Genomic DNA, 18,428 nt, shown 5'->3' on the forward strand with positions numbered 1-18,428 from the left:
TGTCAAAAATGATTACCCTTGCAAAATCCATGTTGACTCTGCCCAATCATATTTTCCAAGTGTCCAGTTATCACATCCCTTAGAATAAATTCAAACAGTTTGACGTCAGAAGTAGGGAAAATAACAGGTCTGTAGTTTCCTGTTTTCTCTCCCTCCTTTCTTCAATAGTGGGGTTACATTTACATGGTGTTACATGGTTTGTGACTTGGTGGGGAACTTGCAGGTGGTGTTCTCCTGGGCTTGCTGCTCTTGACTTTTTAGGTGATGGAAGTCATGGGTTTGGAAGGTGCTGTCTGAGGCCTTGGTGAGTTGCTGCAGTGTATCTTGTAGACGGTACACACTGCTGTGAGAAACCCCAAATCAAGCCACTGGTCACTGTCGGAGGCTGAACCAGACTGTTTGCAACCTGTTTGCCCTTCAGCTCATCTGCTGCTGAGCCCCTCATCCATGTTTTTGTTACCTCTTAACTATTCCAATACTCTCCCTGGCCGACCTCCCATCCTCCACCCCTCCATAGACTTGAGTTTATCCAAAACTCTGCTGTCCAACTCGCACCAAGTCCCAGCACCCCTGTGCTTAATGACCTTAATTGGCTCCCTGTCCAGCAAAGCCTCGATTTTTAAAAATTCTTAAACTTGTGTTCAAATCCCTCCAGGGACTCACCCCTCCCTACCTTTTTTATCCTCCTCTAGTGCTAGAACCCTCCCAGGTCTTTTGTGCTGCTGCTATTCTGACCTCTTTTGCCTCGCTGATTTTCATTGTTTCACCATTGGCAGCTGTGCCTTCAGTTACCTAGGCCCTAAGCTCTGGAATTTCCTCCCTAAATATTGCAGCTTTCTACCTCCCTTTCCTCCTTTAACACACTCCTTTAAAACCTACCTGTTTGACCAAGCCTTTGGTCATCTGTCCTAATATCATCTTGTGTGGTTCCGTGTCATTTTGTTAATGCTGCTGTGAAATACCATGGGATATTTGACTATATTAAAGGTGCTATATAGATATAAGTTGTTGTAAAGCTCTGCGTCAGGTAATAGGCTTAAAAAGCATTGGGTATGTTAGGTTCTGAGCCTATTAACCCTAGATCTTTTAAATTCATTTGTGGCTGTTTCACCATCAGTCATAGAGTACGTCTGTTCAATTTTCTCTCCTATGTGCAGTACTTTACATTTTAAATCTATATTCAAGATCATCTGCCACTCGTCTGCTCCCTGATTTAGTTGGACTTTGGCTGATGAATCTCAAACAGCAGTCAATTTAACCAGTTAACATTGAGCTTCACACATGGAGACATAGCACCAGAGGTTAGTTGGGATAAGGTTTGATGAGGAAAGGGCTTGGGTGTGATTGTTAGAGCTCCGAGCGATTAGCCCACCAAGAAGCAATGACGACAAAAGCAAAATACTGTGGATGCTGGAAATCTGAAATAAAAACAGCAAATGCTGGAAATGCTCAGCAGGTCTGACAGCATCTGTGGAGGGAGAAACAGTTAACGTTTCAGGTTGATGATCCTTCATCAGAACTGTGAAAAGTTCGAAATGTGATAGGTTTTAAGCAGGTCAAATTGGGGAGGGTGGAAAAAGAACAAGGGAAGATCTGTGCTCGGGCGGGAGACATTAAATGACAAAAGAGTTTGTGGTGCACAGCTAAAGGGAGTAATGGACAGGTAAAGAAATAAAAGATGTGTCCAGAGGAGGCGTGAATGGCAGAATAAAGAACAGCTGCTGTCCGAAAGTAAAACAAGATTAAGACCGAGACATGCAAAGAAAAGATTGGGGGGGCGGGGAGGCGGTGAAGAGGCAGAAATTACGGTCTGAAATTGTTGAACTCAAAGTTGATTAGCTGTGATTGCCAAATGGATGTTATGCCTGAAACGATATATGTCAGAGCACAGCAGTATCGGGGGTTGAGGAGAGTTGGTTTTCCACCTCTCTGGGGAAAAGATCATCACGTTTAAGGAAAAGAGCTGTGTTTAGTTTTTAGCATTGAATTTGAGGCTGCAGTTAGAATGCATTTTTCACCATACAAAGTGGAGAACAGGCATTATGACTGCAATCCAGTCAGCAGTGACTTCTAGGCATATTTCAGTAGGTGTGAAATCCTGAGCATTTTGAGGTGTCAAACTGGTCCTCCTGTTTGCAGCCTGATTCCTGTTTGCCAATATTCAGGAGGTGGACCAGAGGCAGTGTGTTATGATATTGCAGTGTCATGACACTACGTCCCTGGAAGAAGCACTGCCAAACAAGCCAGATCTTTACCTGTAGTCTCAAGTGTTGAACAAAGTTCTCCATCTTAGAACTTCTGTGCAACAGAGAATCATAGAAAGTTTACGGCAAAGAAAGAAGCCACTTGGCCCATCGTGTCTGTGCCGGCCGAAAAGCATTCCACCCATTCTAATCCCACCTTCCAGCATTTGGTACTTGAGGTGCTTTTGAATGAGTTGAGAGTTTCTCCCTCAACTTCCCTTTTCAGACAGTGAGTTCCAGACCCCCACCACCCTCTGATTGAAAACACTTTCCTCATCTCCCCTCTAATCCTTCTACCAATCATTTTAAATCTATGCCCCCTAGTCACTGAACTCTCTGCTAAGGTAAATAAGGCCCTTAACATCCACTCTATCCTGGCCCCTCACAATTTTGTACATCTCAATCAAATCTCTCCTCCGCCTTCTCTGTTCCAAGGTGAACAACCCCAGCCTTTCAAATCTTTCCTCATTGCTGCATTTTTCCAGGCCCGGCAACATCCTCGTAAATCTCCTCTGTACCCTCTCGAGTGCAATTACATCCTTTCTGTAATGAGGTGACCAGAACTGCACACAGTACTCGAGTTGTGGCCTAACCAATTATTTATTCAGTTCTCGCATTACTTCCCTGCTCTTATATTCTATACCTCAGCTAATAAAGAAAAGGATTCCATATGCCTTCTTAACCACCTTTATCGACTTGTATTGCTACCTTCAGGGATCTGTGGACATTTAGGTCCTTCACTTCCTCTACACCGCTCAGTATCTTCCCATTAATTGTGTATTCCTTTGCCTTGTTTGACCTCCCCAAAAGCATCACCTCACACTTCTCTGGGTTGAATTCCATTTGCCACTTTTCTGCCCATCTGACCAGACCATCAATATCTTCCTGCAGCCTCCAGCTATCCTTGCTATCTACCACATGGCCAATCTTTGTGTCATCTGCAAACTTCTTGATCATGCCCCCTACATTTATGTTCAAATTGCTAATTTACAGCACAAAAAGCAGGGGACCCGGTACTGAGCCTTGCGGAACATCACTGAAACAGTCCTCCAGTTGTGAAAACACCTGTCAACAATTCCACTTTGTTTCCTGCCACTGAGCCAATTTTGTATCCACCTTGCTGCATTTCCCTGGATCCCATGGGCTTTTATTTTTTTAACCCGTCTCCAATGTGGAGCCTTGTCAAAAGCCTGGCTAAAATCCATGTAAACCACATCAACTGCACTACCCTCATCTATCTTCCTTGCTCTTTAAAAAAATTCGATCAAGTTGATCAGACAAGATCTTCCCTTAACAAATCCATGCTGACTATTCTTGATTAATCTGTGCCTTTCTAAGTGACAGTTTATCCTGTCTCCCAGAATAGATTCCAATAGGTTGCCCACTACTGAGGTTAGACTGATTGGCCTGTAATTATTCTGGCTATCCCTCGCTCCCCTTTTCAACAGAGGTACAACGTTCGCAGTCCTCCAATCCCCTGGCACCACACCTGTATCCACTGAGGAAAATGCAACATCACTGGTGTCAATCGAGTCTGAAATTCCCGCACAGAAGGAGCTCATTGTAGTTGTTCCATTGCTAACTCTCCACATGAGATTTATCTACTTTAATCACAGTTCACTGTCTTTCCCTCCACCCTTTAAAAGTTTTGCTTTGAATGCCACTACTTCGATCAAATGCCACCATTAACTCATCTCCAGTAACCCTGGTGGCAGTGATTATGAATTATAATATCCCTTTGAATTTTTTTGTTAAATTGACCCTTAATATTTTAATACCAATCTAAGCTTCTGAGTTCTTATTAATTCATTAACCAGTTAAAATCTTGGACTTTTTGTCTTCTCAATTCTTTTCAAACTTTGAACACTGCACTCTGCTCCTAGTAACTACAGCTCTCGTGTTTGTTTTGCTCTTATTCTGATGATATTGTGGTAAATCTACAGTGCACCTTTTCCGTGCCTTCAGTATCCTACATTGGATTTTACGAATTGGGAGCAGGAATAGGCCATTCGTCTAGAAATCCTATTTTGGGATGTCCAGAAATTCTCTCAGCTTTCCAACTCTTGCTTAAGCAATGCCTTGTATATTCAACACCGATTCTTTGCATTCAATCCAATTTTCCCATATTTAAAACTCAATCCCATTTGTTCTTTTGAAAGGCTTTCAAAAAAAAATTGTTTTCTAATGCTGCTGTGAAGTGCCTTAGGACCTTTTTTGTTACGTTAAAGGTACTCTTTAAATAGAAGTTGTTGGCTTTGTCCATGTGTCATTTTAATCTTGAAATAGTTGTTTTTCTAATTTATTCCCGTGAACTGCATTTCCCACCTATTTGCCCATTCTCCTAACCTGCCTGATCTTCTGCAGTCTAATTGTTATCTCCTAATCTGGCGTCATTGCAGATTTTGATGAATCCTTTGCGCCTTTAGAGAACCATGGATTCCATATCCCCAGAGCACTCCACTGGCTACAGCTTACCAGTCTGTTTGTACCCTTGCTATCTCTTTACGTTTAATATCATTATGCCTCAGTCTTTGCACTGAATCTCTAAAGTGAAGACTTACGAAATGCTTGGAAAGTCTGAATCTATTGCATTGACTTTGTCAGCACCCTTGGTCGTTTCCTTAAAGAGATTGATTTGACTGCCTCAAACCTTTTTGTGCCCACTAATGGTGGCCCTGGCAGTTCCTAATAGTTTAACAGGCTTCCGACTATCGATGTAAGGTTAACTGGTCTTCAGTTACCCCAGTTATCCCTTTTGAATAATGACATTTGTCATTCTCCAGTTGTTTGTGCAGATCTGATTTCCAGTGGGTATTGGTTAGTACCTCTTGTTCTGTCCTAAGACTTGAAGTTACTGAAAAGTGTAAGTGGCCATTGTAACTATTCATGATTAAGCTTCATGCTCAGATTGGTAGGTGCAACCTAATATATTAAGCATAAGTTCTACAGACTTTTTTTCATTTATTTTATCGTCAATCAGGGTTTGACATCATCACTGATTTATATTGTATCACAGTGTCTTTTTTTAGGGGCTAAGGATCTCTCTCCGCTTTTGACCAAGCTGTTTTATGTTGTTTCAGCCTGTTGTGTCGGAGACGTCCTCCCTCCTCATCCCTCTCATTTCCATCTGCGATCATGGCCGACACAAGTGACCTGGACCATCAGATAGAGCAGCTAATGCGTTGCGAACTCATCAAAGAAAGTGAGGTGAAAGTGCTGTGTGCCAAAGCCAGGTATGGAACTAACCAGAGTATAACCGGTTGAAGGATTGGTGAGGAGTGAGCTACTTATATACAACTTAAATTTTATATTTGTCTATGTATGGTGTTACATGGAGAATGTGCATTTGCAGTGGCAGTTTGAAACATTTCCAGTTGAAATGAACAAACTATGTTTGTGGATTTTTAAACTTTGAAAACCATCTTGGCCAAGGACAGCATTCATTGTTTAGTGCTGAAACTTTGCCTGTAGTTTGGATGCAAGGATGCCTGTGTTTAGCTTTTATTTTACCCCTGCAGTTTATGGTCAGTTTGACTTCAGAGACCTGACCCTGAGTTGAGGGATAGGCTTAACAGCCTGCCGGTGTTCTGAATGGACGCGTATTCACTGGGTTAAATGAGCATAGGAATGGGAGTAGACAATGCAGTCTCTTGAGCCGTGCCGCCATTCAGTGAGATCATGGCTGATCTGTATCCTAATTCCATTTATCCACCTGGGTTCCATAACCCTGAATACTCTTGCTTAACAAAATTGTCATTGATCTTGGTTTTGAAATTTTCAGTTGACTCAGTCTCAGAAGCTTTTTGGGGAGAGAGTTCCAGATTTCCACACACCTTGGCATGTTTGCTGTTCTGACCTGGCTGCTAGAGGCAGCCTCAAACATCAAGCACAAGGTTTCTGGTGTTTGCTGAGGTAGCTGAGCTGAGCATTTTGAGAAGCATGCTACAATTGACCTCTGTCAACAGTGTGAAATTGGTTGGGTTCCTGCTCCTGACTGTTGTTCAGTGTCCCAGGCAGGAAAGTGTGCAAAAGCAGGGTAAGGATGGAATGAGTTTTGACTGCGATGGTTTCCTCAGTTGAATAGCACGTCATAATTTTCTCCCACCCTACCCTGGCCCCATCGGCAGTGCTTTCCTTTTAGGCTGGAATTCAGTCAGATAGCTGAACAATCTGCTCTCTATTGTATGCACTCTCAGTTTGCACTATTGTATAATGCATATACAGGGCCTCTAGAATCCTGTAGATCTTCAAGGCCAATTTCTATAGCAACAGTTTGTAGATTCTGCGGCCAGGTTACTGACAAATAGGGAATGTCTCAGTTGTGATAATTTCAAAAGAAACTTCTGTTTAGAAAGAAATGAGGCCTTTTAAACTTTAAAAGCAATTTTACTGTACTCTGTGTGCTTGGCTATTTATAGTAGTAGTTTTCTCACCTGATGCTTCAGCTTCACAGATGAGACCGTTGGGTGTTGGCTGACAGCAAGCCAAACTAGCGGCATTTTAATTGATTCGGTATTTACAATAATGGAGCTCCTGCTTTGGCTAGGAGAGTTTTAAGCGGTCAATGTACTGTCAAATTGCAGCATAGAATGACAAATCCCCTGGTATCTTTAAAACCTAAGTGATCCTAGTATTTAATGGGTGAAGTAAGAAAGACTTGCTTTTATGTAGACCCTTTCACACCCTTGGGACATCCCAAAGCACTTTCCAGAGGTGTAGTCGCTGTTATCATGCAGAACATGTGACAGCCAGATTGTAATTTGTGGGAGCTTGCTGTCTGTGTGCAATGTCAACAGCAAATAATTTGTTTTGGGCGTTGGTGGAAGGATAAATATTGGCCAGGACACTGGGGGGAAAACTCCCCTGTGGCTCTTGAAATAGTGCGCTGGGATGTTCACACACTTGCTAATTAGTAATCAGCTGCTGTTAGATTCAACAGCGGGCACACCGCTCACCGGCTTTTCCAGCAAACTAGAATATCTTGCTCTGATTTTCAACTTCAAAAAATGTCTAAGCTTGAGGTTCGTATTGAGAGATGCAGGTTTAGTGTACAGGTTGTGAAATGCACAGGGCTGCAAATCACTGGGGATTGGCAGGCGTCAATTGATGCCATTTAGAGCATTAGTCCAATTGTTAAGGACAAAACTGTCAAGGGGAAACTGGGTGATTGGATTCTGCAGAATTGTGAAGCAAAACAGATTGTGAATGTGTACATGGACTGCTGCAGGGCTCAACGCTTTCCTGTAATGTGCACGAGGATGAGGCCCAGTGAAACTGCAGTTACAGTCGCACTTCAGTTGCTGTCTGGTGCCAGCTGGAACCAATGGAGGAAATCTGAATCAGTGCCTCTTTTTCACATGCACTGCTCTGCTGAGACACAGTGAGTGGACAAAAGTCTGACCGATGACATTCATTGTAGGGAAGTGTGAGGTCATCCACATTAAATCTGAGAGACAAATCAGAGTATTTTCTTGATGAGAGACAAGGAGAACACCACTGACCCCATCTCCAAACTCCTGCCCCATCTCTAACTTCCCTTTCCTCTCAAGTCCTTGAATATGTTGCGATCTCCCAAATACATGCCTATCTTTCCTGCAACCCCATGTTTAACACTCTCCAATCAGGTTTCTGCCCCTGCTACAGCACTGAAAGTGGCACTTATCAAAGTCACAAGTCATCCTATGTGACTGACCATGGTAAACTCTCTCTCTCCTCCTCATTCTTGACTTCTCTGCAGCCACACCACCCTCCAGTGCTTCCCTGCCATTGCCCAACTAGGCGGGACTGCCCTTGCCTGGTTCCATTCTTATTGATCCAATTGTAGCCAGAGAATCTTCTCAATGGGTATTGAGAGATATAGAGAAAAGGTGGGGAAGTGGTGTTGTAGTACAAATCAGCCTTGGCCTAATTTGTTGGCAGAGCAGGTAGAAGGGTTTGAATAGTTTACTCTTGTTTCTTTGTTAGTGTGTTAGTGACTGCCTGTCCCTCTGTGTGAGAGCAGACATTACTGTCAGTACAATATGTTAGTGACTGGATTTTCTTCCCCCTTTACTTTTTTACACTCCCCGCCACTGTCTATTTTTAAAAAATAAAATACTCTCTGGATCCTGTTCATTGCACTGTGCTTCCTGCTGCTTGGGTTTCTAGTGGGGACAGGATGTGCATTCACTTTGTAGTCCCCACCCTTTGTGAGGTTAGCTGGCTGTAGTTACATCTTAAGAATGGTCATTTGGGTAAGAAGTCTGGAATGCACTCGCTGCATCTGGAACTGCACCCTGTCCCCTCACCCCAGGAGGAAGCAGAAGATGAGAATCAATCAGAAAAAAAACTTTCATCCCTCTGATCTCCTTTAGTATGCCTTCCTGTCATCATAGACACTGAATTCCTGTCCTAACTCCTGCTACATTCACCTGTCACTACCACAGCAGTGGGCTCCACTCTGGGGACAGTACTGTCATCTACGTAGAAACATAGAAAATAGGAGCAGGAGTAGGCCATTCGGCCCTTCGAGCCTGCTCTGCCATTCATTATGATCATGGCTGTTCATCCAACTCAGTAACCTGTTTCAGCTTTCTCCCCATACCCTTTGATCCCTTTTAGACCCAAGAGCTATATCAAACTCCTTCTTGAAAACATACAATGTTTTGGCCTCAACTGCGAATTCCACAGGCTCACCACTCTCTGGGTGAAGAAATTTCTGCTCAGCTCAATCCTGAAAGGTTTACCCTGTATCCTTAGACTATGACCCCTGGTTCTGGACTCCCCCACCATTGGGAACATCCTTCCAGAATCTACCCTGTTAGGTCCTGTTAGAATTTTATAGGTTTCTATGAGATCCCCCCTCACTCTTCTGAACTCCAGCGAATATAATCCTAACTGACTCAATCTCTCCTCATGCGTCAGTCCCACCATCCCAGGAATCAGTCTGGTAAACCTTCGCTGCACTCCCTCTATAGCAAGAACATCCTTCCTCAGATAAGGAGACCAAAACTGCACACAATATTCCAGGTGTGGCCTCACCGAAGCCCTGTATAATTGCAGCAAGACATCCCTGCTTCTATACTTGAATCCTCTCACAATAAAGGCCAACATACCATTTGCCTTTTTTACCGCTTGTTGCACCTGCATGCTTACCTTCAGCGACTGGTGTCCGAGAACACCCAGGTCTTGCTGCATATTTCCCTCTCTGTTTATAGCCATTCAGATAATCTGCCTTCCTGTTTTTGCTACCAAATTGGTTAACCTCACATTTATCCCCATTATACTGCATCTGCCATGCATTAGCCCACTCACTCAACTTGTCCAAATCACCCTGAAGCCTCTCTGCATCCTCCTCACAACTCACCCTCCCACCCAGTTTTGTGTCCTCTGCAAATTTAGAGATATTACATTTAGTTCCCTCATCTAAATCATTAATGTATATTGTAAATAGCTGGGGCCCTGGCACCGATTTTTGCGGTACCCTACTAGTCACTGCCTGCCATTCGGAAAAAGACCCATTTATCCCTACTCTTTGTTTCCTGTCCGCCAACCAATTTTCTATTCGTCGCAATATACTACCGCCAATCCCATGTGCTTTAATTTTACATGCTAATCTCTTATGTGGGACTTTGTCGAAAGCCTTCTGAAAGTCCAAATAAACCACATCCACTGGCTCCCCCTCATCAACTCTACTAGTTGCACCCTCGAAGAATTCTAGTAGATTTGTCAGGCATGATTTCCCTTTCGTAAATCCATGCTGACTCTGCCCGATTCTACCACTGTTCTCCAAGTGCTCTGCTATAAAATCTTTGATAATGGACTCTAGAATTTTCCCCACCACCGAAGTCAGGCTGACTGGTCTATAATTCCCTGCTTTCTCTCTACCTCCCTTTTTAAATAGTGGGATTACATTAGCCACCCTCCAATCTGTAGGAACTGTTCCAGAGTCTATAGAATCTTGGAAGATGACCACCAATGCATCCACTATTTCTAGGGCCACTTCCTTAAGTACTCTGGGATGTATACCATGAGGCCCTGGGGATTTATCGGCCTTCAATCCCATCAATTTCCCCAACGCCATTTCCCTACTAATACTGATTTCTTTCAGTTCCTCTCTCTCACTAAGCCCTGTGTTCCCCAACATTTCTAGTATATTTGTGTCCTTTGTGAAGACAGAACCAAAGTATGCATTTAGTTGGTCAGCCATTTCTTTATTCCCCATAATTATTTCCCCTGTTTCTGACTGTAAGGTACCTACATTTGTCTTCAATCTTTTTCTCTTCAGTAAAATTGCAACTCTTCAGTGAGTCCACTTTGCTGGCACTACAGTATTAGATGCCTACTGCCTTTTGATTCCCAATTGGAGCTTGTACAGCTGCTAAGGGTGTTACAGCTCTTGTAGGGATGCCCAGGCCCTAAGTTCTCCACAATGCTGTCAACACTCTCCCCAACCATTTTCTTTCCTCTACAAGTAATTCACAATTTCCTCCATTCACCTGCAAGGCAGGTTGCTCGATTATCTCTGCCTGTTGTCTGTTCATTCAGCTAGTGTTGTAGAAGCTTGAATCTGCCTCTTAAAAGTTCAGTCATTTGCTCATCCTCTGTATTTAAAAAGTTTAAAGTAGTGTTATCCTCATCCTTGTTTTCAAATCGCTCCATGGCCCTGCCCCTGTCTATCTCTCTCATCTTTTCCAGTCCAAAAACTCACTTGAGATCTCTCTACTCCTCCAGTAATGGCCTCTTGAGTGTCCCTGATTGTAATCGTTCCACCAGTGGTGCCTGTTCCTTCAGCTACCAAGGCCCTAAGCTCTGGATTTCCCTCCCTGAACCTCCCCACTTCTCCTCCTTTTAAGATGCTGCTTAAAATCTACCTCTTTGACCAAGCTTTTAGTCATCTGCCCTAATATCTTATGTGGCTCAGCGTTCTACTTTGTTTAATAGCGCTCCTGTGAACCACCTTGGGGCATTTTACTATGTTAGTGGTGCTTTGTAAATGCAAGTTAATTCTAACTCTCTGCTAGTCTAGACAAGAGGCCCAACATTGGCCCCCATTTGAAATTGCAACATATCTCCAACTTTGTTTCATGTACAATTGGCTCAGCCTGTGTCTGTATCAGAGAAACATAGAAAAATAGGAGCAGGAGTAGGCCATTCGGCCCTTCGAGCCTGCACTGCCATTCAATACGATCATGGCTGATCATCCAAACTCAGTACCCTGTTTCCACTTTCTCCCCATATCCCTTGATCCCTTTAGCCCCAAGAACTGTATGTGACTCTTCCTTGAATTTATTTCATGATTTGGCCTCAACTGCTTTCTGTGGTAGAGAATTCCACAGGTTCAGCACTCTCTGGGTGAAGAAATCCCTCCTAATCTCAATCCTCAATGGCTTACTCCTTATCCTTAAACTGTGATCCCTGGTCCTGGACTCCCTCGCCATCGGGAACATCCTTCCTGCATCTAGTCTGTCCAGTTCTGTTAGAATTTTGTAGTTTTCTATGAGAACCCCTCTCACTCTTCTAAACTCTAGTGAATACAAGCCTAATTGACCCAATCTCTCTTCATACGTCAGTCCTGCCATCCCAGGAATCAGCCTGGCGAACTTTTGCTGCACTCCCTCCATAGCAAGAACATCCTTCCTCAGATAAGGAGGCCAAAACTGCACACAGTACTCCAGATGTGGTCTCACCAAGGCCCTGTATAATTGCAGCAAGACATCCCTGCTCCTGTACTCGAATCCTCTTGCTGTGAAGGCCAACATACCATTTGCCTTCTTAACTGCCTGCTGCACTGCATGCTTACTTTCAGCGACTGGTGCACAAGGACACCCAGGTCTTGCTGCACCTCCCCCTTTCCCAATCTATCACCGTTCAGATAATCTGCCTTTCTGTTTTGCCACCAAATTGGATAACCTCACATTTATCCACATTATACTGCATCTGCCATGTATTTTCCCACTCACTCAACCTGTCCAAATCACACTGGAGTGTCGTTTAGTTTAGAGATACAGCACTGAAACAGGCCCTTCGGCCCGCCGAGTCTGTGCCGACCATCAACCACCCATTTATACTAATCCTACACTAATTCCATATTCCAACCTGTCCCCACATTTCCCTACCACCTACCTATACTAGGGGCAATTTATAATGGCCAATTTACCTATCAACCTGCAAGTTTTTGGCATGTGGGAGGAAACCGGAGCACCCGGAGGAAACCCACGCAGACACGGGGAGAACTTGCAAACTCCACACAGGCAGTACCCAGAATTGAACCCGGGTCGCTGGAGCTGTGAGGCTGCATTGCTAACCACTGCGCCACTCTGCATCCTCCTGACAACTCGCACTCCCACCCAGCTTTGTGTCATCTGCAAACTTGGATATATTACATTTAATTTATTAATTTAATTAAATTAATTTATATTTTCATTTAATTCCCTCATCTGTATCATTAATATATATTGTGAATAGCTGGGGTCCGAGTGCGGTACCCCACTAGTCACTGCCTGCCACTCAGGAAAAAGATCCGTTTATTCCTACTCTTTGTTTCTTGTTTGCCAACCAGTTCTCTATTCATGTCAGTACCTCACCCCAATCCCATGTGCTTTAATTTTTCACGCTAATCTCTTATGTGGGAACTTATCGAAAGCCTGCTGAAAGTCCAAATACACCACATCCACTGGTTCTCCTTTTATCTATTCTACTAGTTACATCCTCAAAAAATTCCAGTAGATTTGTCAAGCATGATTTCCCTTTCGCAAATCCATGTTGACTTTGTCTGATCCAATCATTGTTTTCCATGTGCTCTGCTGTTAGATCTTTTATAATGGATTCTAGCATTTTCCCCCCTGATGTCAGGCTAACTGGTCTCTCATATCACTGTTTTCTCTCTACCTCCTTTGTTTTTAAATAGTGGGGTTACATTAGTTACCCTTCAATCCGTTGGAACTGTTCCAGAGTCTATAGAATTTAGAAAAATGACCAGCAATGCATCTACTATTTCCAGGGCCACTTCCTTAAGTACTCTGGGATGTAGATTATCAGGCCCTGGGGATTTATCGGACTTCAATCCCATCAATTTCCCCAACACCATTTCCCTACTAATACTGATTTCATATAGTTCCTCCTTCTCACTAGACCCTATGTTCCCCAACATTTCTGGGAGGTAATTTGTATCCTCCTTTGTGAAGACGGGACCAAAGTATGTATTTAATTGTTCTGCCATTTCTTTATTCCCCATTATAAATTCCCCTGTTTCTGACTGTAAGGGACCCACACTTGTCTTCACTAATCTTTTTCTTTTCACATATAGACGCTTTTACAGTCAGTTTTTATGTTCACTGCAAGCTTACACTCATATTCTATTTTTCCCTTCTTAATCAATCCCTTTGTCCTTTGCTGACCACAGCTGGGCTCAGCAGCTCTTTAAACACTCTAAGTAATGCAACACTTAATTCAAAATGGAGGAAACTCCAGTTTGCCCTGTATACTTACTGCATAGGATTTGCTTACCATAACCAAGAAGCCTATTATCGTCAAGACTGGCACTTCAAATAAAGAGCCACTCACTGGTTTTGTTAGCTACCATGTGATACCTAGCTATTTCACTAGGCTACATGAAAAGTCAAGTGGAAGAGTTGGACATTGGAGCCTGAGTACAGGAAGCTGCTTTTAAATAGTTTATCCAAAAAAAAAGTCTCGCTGTTTTTATATACCTTTTTAGAGGCTTTTGAAAGGAAAGGGTGTTGTGGGTTATGGAAACAAGGTGGGCAGTAGAGTTGAGATGCAGATCAGCCCCGATCTAATTGAATGGTGGAATGGGCTTGAAGGGCTGAAAAGAGCAGGAGTTTACCAGTCTTTCTAGAGGCTCCATTGCAATCCAGTACACTAACAAATCTCGTCAAAGATGTGCACAAAGTCGAGTCCAGTTATTGCTGTGAAGGGAATTGCCAATGTTGAAACATTCAGCAGCAAAAGTTAATCGGATATATGCAGGTTACTTTCCCCCATGGGGACTTCCTGAGCCAAGTTAGCAGCTGAAGATCAGAACCAATGTTTTAGACCCCACATGAACCATGAGCAATGCCATGGAGTGTTTGCTAATATTGCAAGGTTGTTTGTTTGTAAAAGAATATGATCTTGATGTACTCCTCCCAAGGAGGGGCATCCTAATGTTTTCATGCCACAGATTGTTCTGGGGTTCATTGCAGATTTTGACGCCGAGATGCTGCGTGAGTTTAGGTGTCAGCAGTTTGTCCCCTCCGGGCAGGCACAGTGCCTCTTCCCATTTTAGGGAAATGTGGGAGGTTCATTAAGAGCTTAATGGCTGCCATCTGTATCTAGGATGTGGACCTCCAATTGACCATTTCATTGCCCCGTTGCTTCAGTATAAAGCATCAATGTGTGGTTGCACTAGTCTAGCCAGAGGTGGTGGAAAGACTGCTGTTTCCAACAAGGAATACTTTCATTTATAAAGTTTCTTTTCACATCCTCAAGAAGTCCTGAAAAGTTGCACAGCCAATCAACTTCTTCTGAGGATACACTGCAGCAGGATAGCAGGGTCCTACAAGTAGCAAATAGGAGTCAGTCTATTTCTGGTGTTTGAGAAGTGTGTTGTATCACAGCACCAGCAATGTAAATTCATAGTTAGATTGGTGCTTTAACACCAGAGGTTAACAGTGCAATTGTGCTACCACTAGAATCATCTCTCAAATCTATCTTTATTCTTAAACAGGGAGATTCTTGCTGAGGAGAGCAACGTTCAACAAGTAGATTCCCCGGTCACTGTGAGTTCACTTATTTAATTTTGTACGTTAGTTTGGAATTCAGTGTCTTTGTGTGTATTTATTGTGGAGATGTGGAAGGTTTTATGTTTTGTTTTTCTTGAGCTGTTTTTGGAATTGTTCGGGGTTTTGTTTGTTCGCTGATTAAAATTATTTGTGCTGTTGTCTTGTTTTAATGAGATTAACTCTGTCAAGGAAGGAAAACCTAGCAGAACTGGGACATATCTGGTTTGGGGTTCATCCTACATTAAATTGGGTCAAAGTACTTTCCCTCTGCTTTCTTGCTTCAAGGGGCTGAACAGAAATGAGTTTGTGCTGTCTTGGCCTTTTTGCTCAAAAATGAGTGCATTGTGCTACAGAGAACTAATTCCTAAAATGGAAAAGTCTGCACGGTGTGGGGTGGGGCTGGGTGGGTGGGTGGTGTGGGCAGTGGGGAAGGCTCCGATCCTCCTGAGGTTGGGCTCTCAAGTGGTACTCTTTGGCTGACTCGCCTGATGTCAGTGTGTGCTTGGCGTTAATGTTGATTAGGTGGGAAACATTTGATCTGATAAACAAACACAAAATTCATCATTGCTTTACTGAGGAGCTGCTAGGTAATCATGATAATTGGGCTTTTCAGTGCATTTACTGAAGAAATGTTGATACTTGTAACTCTATATAAAAGCACTGTGAAATGATAAACCCCCCTGTGTTTCAGCTATTGTTCTGTACCACTCAGTATTGACAAAAGCCAAGTATTTGAAAACTTCTCACCAATTTGTCTCCTCTTTAACATTAAGCCATCATCCAAGATGACTAAGTATTTTGAAAGAAAAGTTCCCACTAAGATTTTACTCCCAGTGTTGGGCTGCAGATGTCTTTTAAAAAATTATTTTAGAGCCATGTATTATCCTGTCAGCAAGCATTAGTAATTTAGCATTCACTCCCCTATATTTGTGTTGATGAATGCTGGTATATAACCAAACCATGCATAGCAGTATGTCCCAGGTTTGATTCCCAGGCACTGCTGTATTAACTTATGCTATAATTGGACATCGCACCCCTGGGCTGGAGGAAGGAGCTCTATCATGGTTCCTACTGCCTATCTCTGCCCTGTTATTCCCCTAGTGCAAGTGTGCAGATGCTGGGTGAAGTCAGCATTGGGCTGAGATTTATTTTAAATATATTTGTTCTTGGGATGTGAGCATCGCTGGCTAGGCTAGCGTTTGTTGCCCATCCCTAATTGTCCTTGAACTGAGTGGCTTGCTAGGCCATTTCAGGGGATAGTTCAGAGTCAACCACATTGTACTGGGCAGATCAGGTATAAAGACAGCAAATTTACTGCCCTGCAGGGCATTAGTGAACCAGATGGACTTTTACAATAATTCAGTAGTTCTATGATTATTACATTTGTCAATTGAATTTAAATTTGCCCAGCTACCATGGTGGGAATTGAACTCTTATCTGGAGCATTAGTCCAGGCCTCTGGATTACTATTTCACAAACATTTTCACAATGCTAGCGTGTCCTACAAAATCCCACCGCGTTACATAGGCTTGTATGAACAGTGGATGACCAACTGTAGGGCACTAAGAGCGATCGAACTGAAGCCCAGCAAGAGCTCCTTTACCAGGTGGATGGCAGCAGTCAAGAAGCAGGCACCTTCACCTTTTTGAGGGCAACTAGTGATGGGCAATAAATGCTGCTCTTGTGAACCACGCCCACATCCCAAAAACAATTTTCTTTTCAAAGAAGCCTTGTGCTACTCTTGCCAGTTGCTGTAATGTCGACAACCTGGGAGGGGAAGAGATGTGAAATGACCATGACAGTTTCAGGAAGGACTTTAATTCCTCCCTAAGGAAATTGAGTGAGCCCCACCAGATTGGGGGTTGTCCCTAATATTTGGGAAGTGATGCACTATTTGTGAAGCCTGCATTTTCTTTCCGTGAAACTGAACTTTTTAAAGTTGTATGTCAGAAAATTATTTGCTTACCTGTTAACCATTCTTTTCTAATGTATTTGTATTTTGAGCAACAGAAAATGTTTCAATTTTTCAAAGAAACAACTCCTGGAGGCTTACGCTGAAGTAATCAGCTTGCAAGTGTTTAAGTTGATTGTTTCTCCTTGCAGGTGTGTGGGGACATCCATGGACAATTCTACGATCTCAAAGAACTCTTTAAAGTAAGTTGCATTCAATAGGATTTACAGATGTTGTGAATTGCACTTGTGTGTTATGGCAATAAGAACATGAGAAAAGTAATTGAAGTCTTGGGTACGCATGTTCGTTTGCGTCAGGTTGCCAGTTATCTTGTTTTCCCCCCAGGCGCATGCTGGGATACCGAGCGAGGCTAGATGAGGTGATAACTATTCCTTGTCTGAATGTTTGCAATTCTTACAACATTCAAGTGCAGAGTTAGGAGTGAATGTGTGTGCATTTCCCTGCTTTGATATTTACCCTCTGCTGCCACAGGTTGGAGGAGACATTCCAGAGACAAACTACTTGTTTATGGGAGATTTTGTGGACCGAGGCTTCTACAGTGTTGAGACGTTCTTGCTGCTATTGGCACTAAAGGTGAGGTGAACCAGAACTGACTCCTTTGTCCCCTTGAGCTGACGGTGCCAATTCTGGCAGCAGTACAATTCCATGAGTGTCGGCTATTCTTTCGCACCTCCCCTAAGTAGCCAATCTTTGAGCCAAGGCAGTAATGGTTGGGGAGCCTCATGACTGATACTGTACTCGCCCACAAGCCTTTTCCAACAGCTACCCCTGAAGACTAATGCTGAGTCCCCGGGCTCAGTCTGGGGTGTTGTGCCCATACAGTGCCCCCTCTGCCATCAATTGTTTCTGTTAGTTTAATGCAGGTTACGGTTTGGGGGTTTTGTTTTACGATCTCTATGTAATCACATTCTGAACACAGTGAGTCTTTGGCCAGTGAACTAGGAAAAATATTTTTTTTTTTTTAAATTGCATTTGCAGCTGGTCACTTCTATTGATTTGCATCAGATCCCAGGGACATATCTTGCTTCATATCATGTAACTGCATTCTGCATGACTGACTGCTTCCCACACACCATGTTATCCATTATACCCATGTCTCATACAGATGTTGTATTGTGAACTTAACATGCATAAAATCCTTTACTTAATCTCATTGGCTCCAATTGCTACTTGAAACTAAATTTATCTTTGTCAGTGGAGCCCAAATAATATGAAAATCAAGCTGTTTGAACTCCTCGCTCTGAGTCTGCAGACAGCACCCAGGATCCCTATATCGTACCACTCTCCCTACTACCATCAGAGAATAAATGGTTTCCGAGACCAATTTCAAAGACGTTACGACTTTAGGAGTCGAGATTGGTGTAGCAATGGTTCTTGAACACAATTTTTTTTAAAGAGTGCAGTGAATCTTGGATCTGAGAACTCCCCTGCTGGCTCAGTAAGTTAGGC

At 43.1% G+C, this 18,428-nt stretch overlaps 1 protein-coding gene across 1 annotated transcript in view; it reads left to right on the forward strand.

Moving 5' to 3' along the window:
- LOC137382878 (serine/threonine-protein phosphatase 4 catalytic subunit-like) overlaps positions 1-18,428 on the forward strand; it is a 52,858-nt gene that overhangs the window by 10,328 nt on the left and 24,102 nt on the right. Inside the window, exons 2-5 of the mRNA XM_068055430.1 lie at positions 5,324-5,476; positions 14,953-15,004; positions 17,111-17,161; positions 17,451-17,552. Of these exons, the coding sequence (XP_067911531.1) occupies positions 5,379-5,476; positions 14,953-15,004; positions 17,111-17,161; positions 17,451-17,552 (303 nt within the window). The 5' untranslated portion in view covers positions 5,324-5,378. The remainder of the gene's footprint in view (positions 1-5,323; positions 5,477-14,952; positions 15,005-17,110; positions 17,162-17,450; positions 17,553-18,428) is intronic.

The sequence above is a fragment of the Heterodontus francisci genome, chromosome 23 (genome assembly GCF_036365525.1).
Source record: "Heterodontus francisci isolate sHetFra1 chromosome 23, sHetFra1.hap1, whole genome shotgun sequence".
Taxonomy (NCBI): domain Eukaryota; kingdom Metazoa; phylum Chordata; class Chondrichthyes; order Heterodontiformes; family Heterodontidae; genus Heterodontus; species Heterodontus francisci.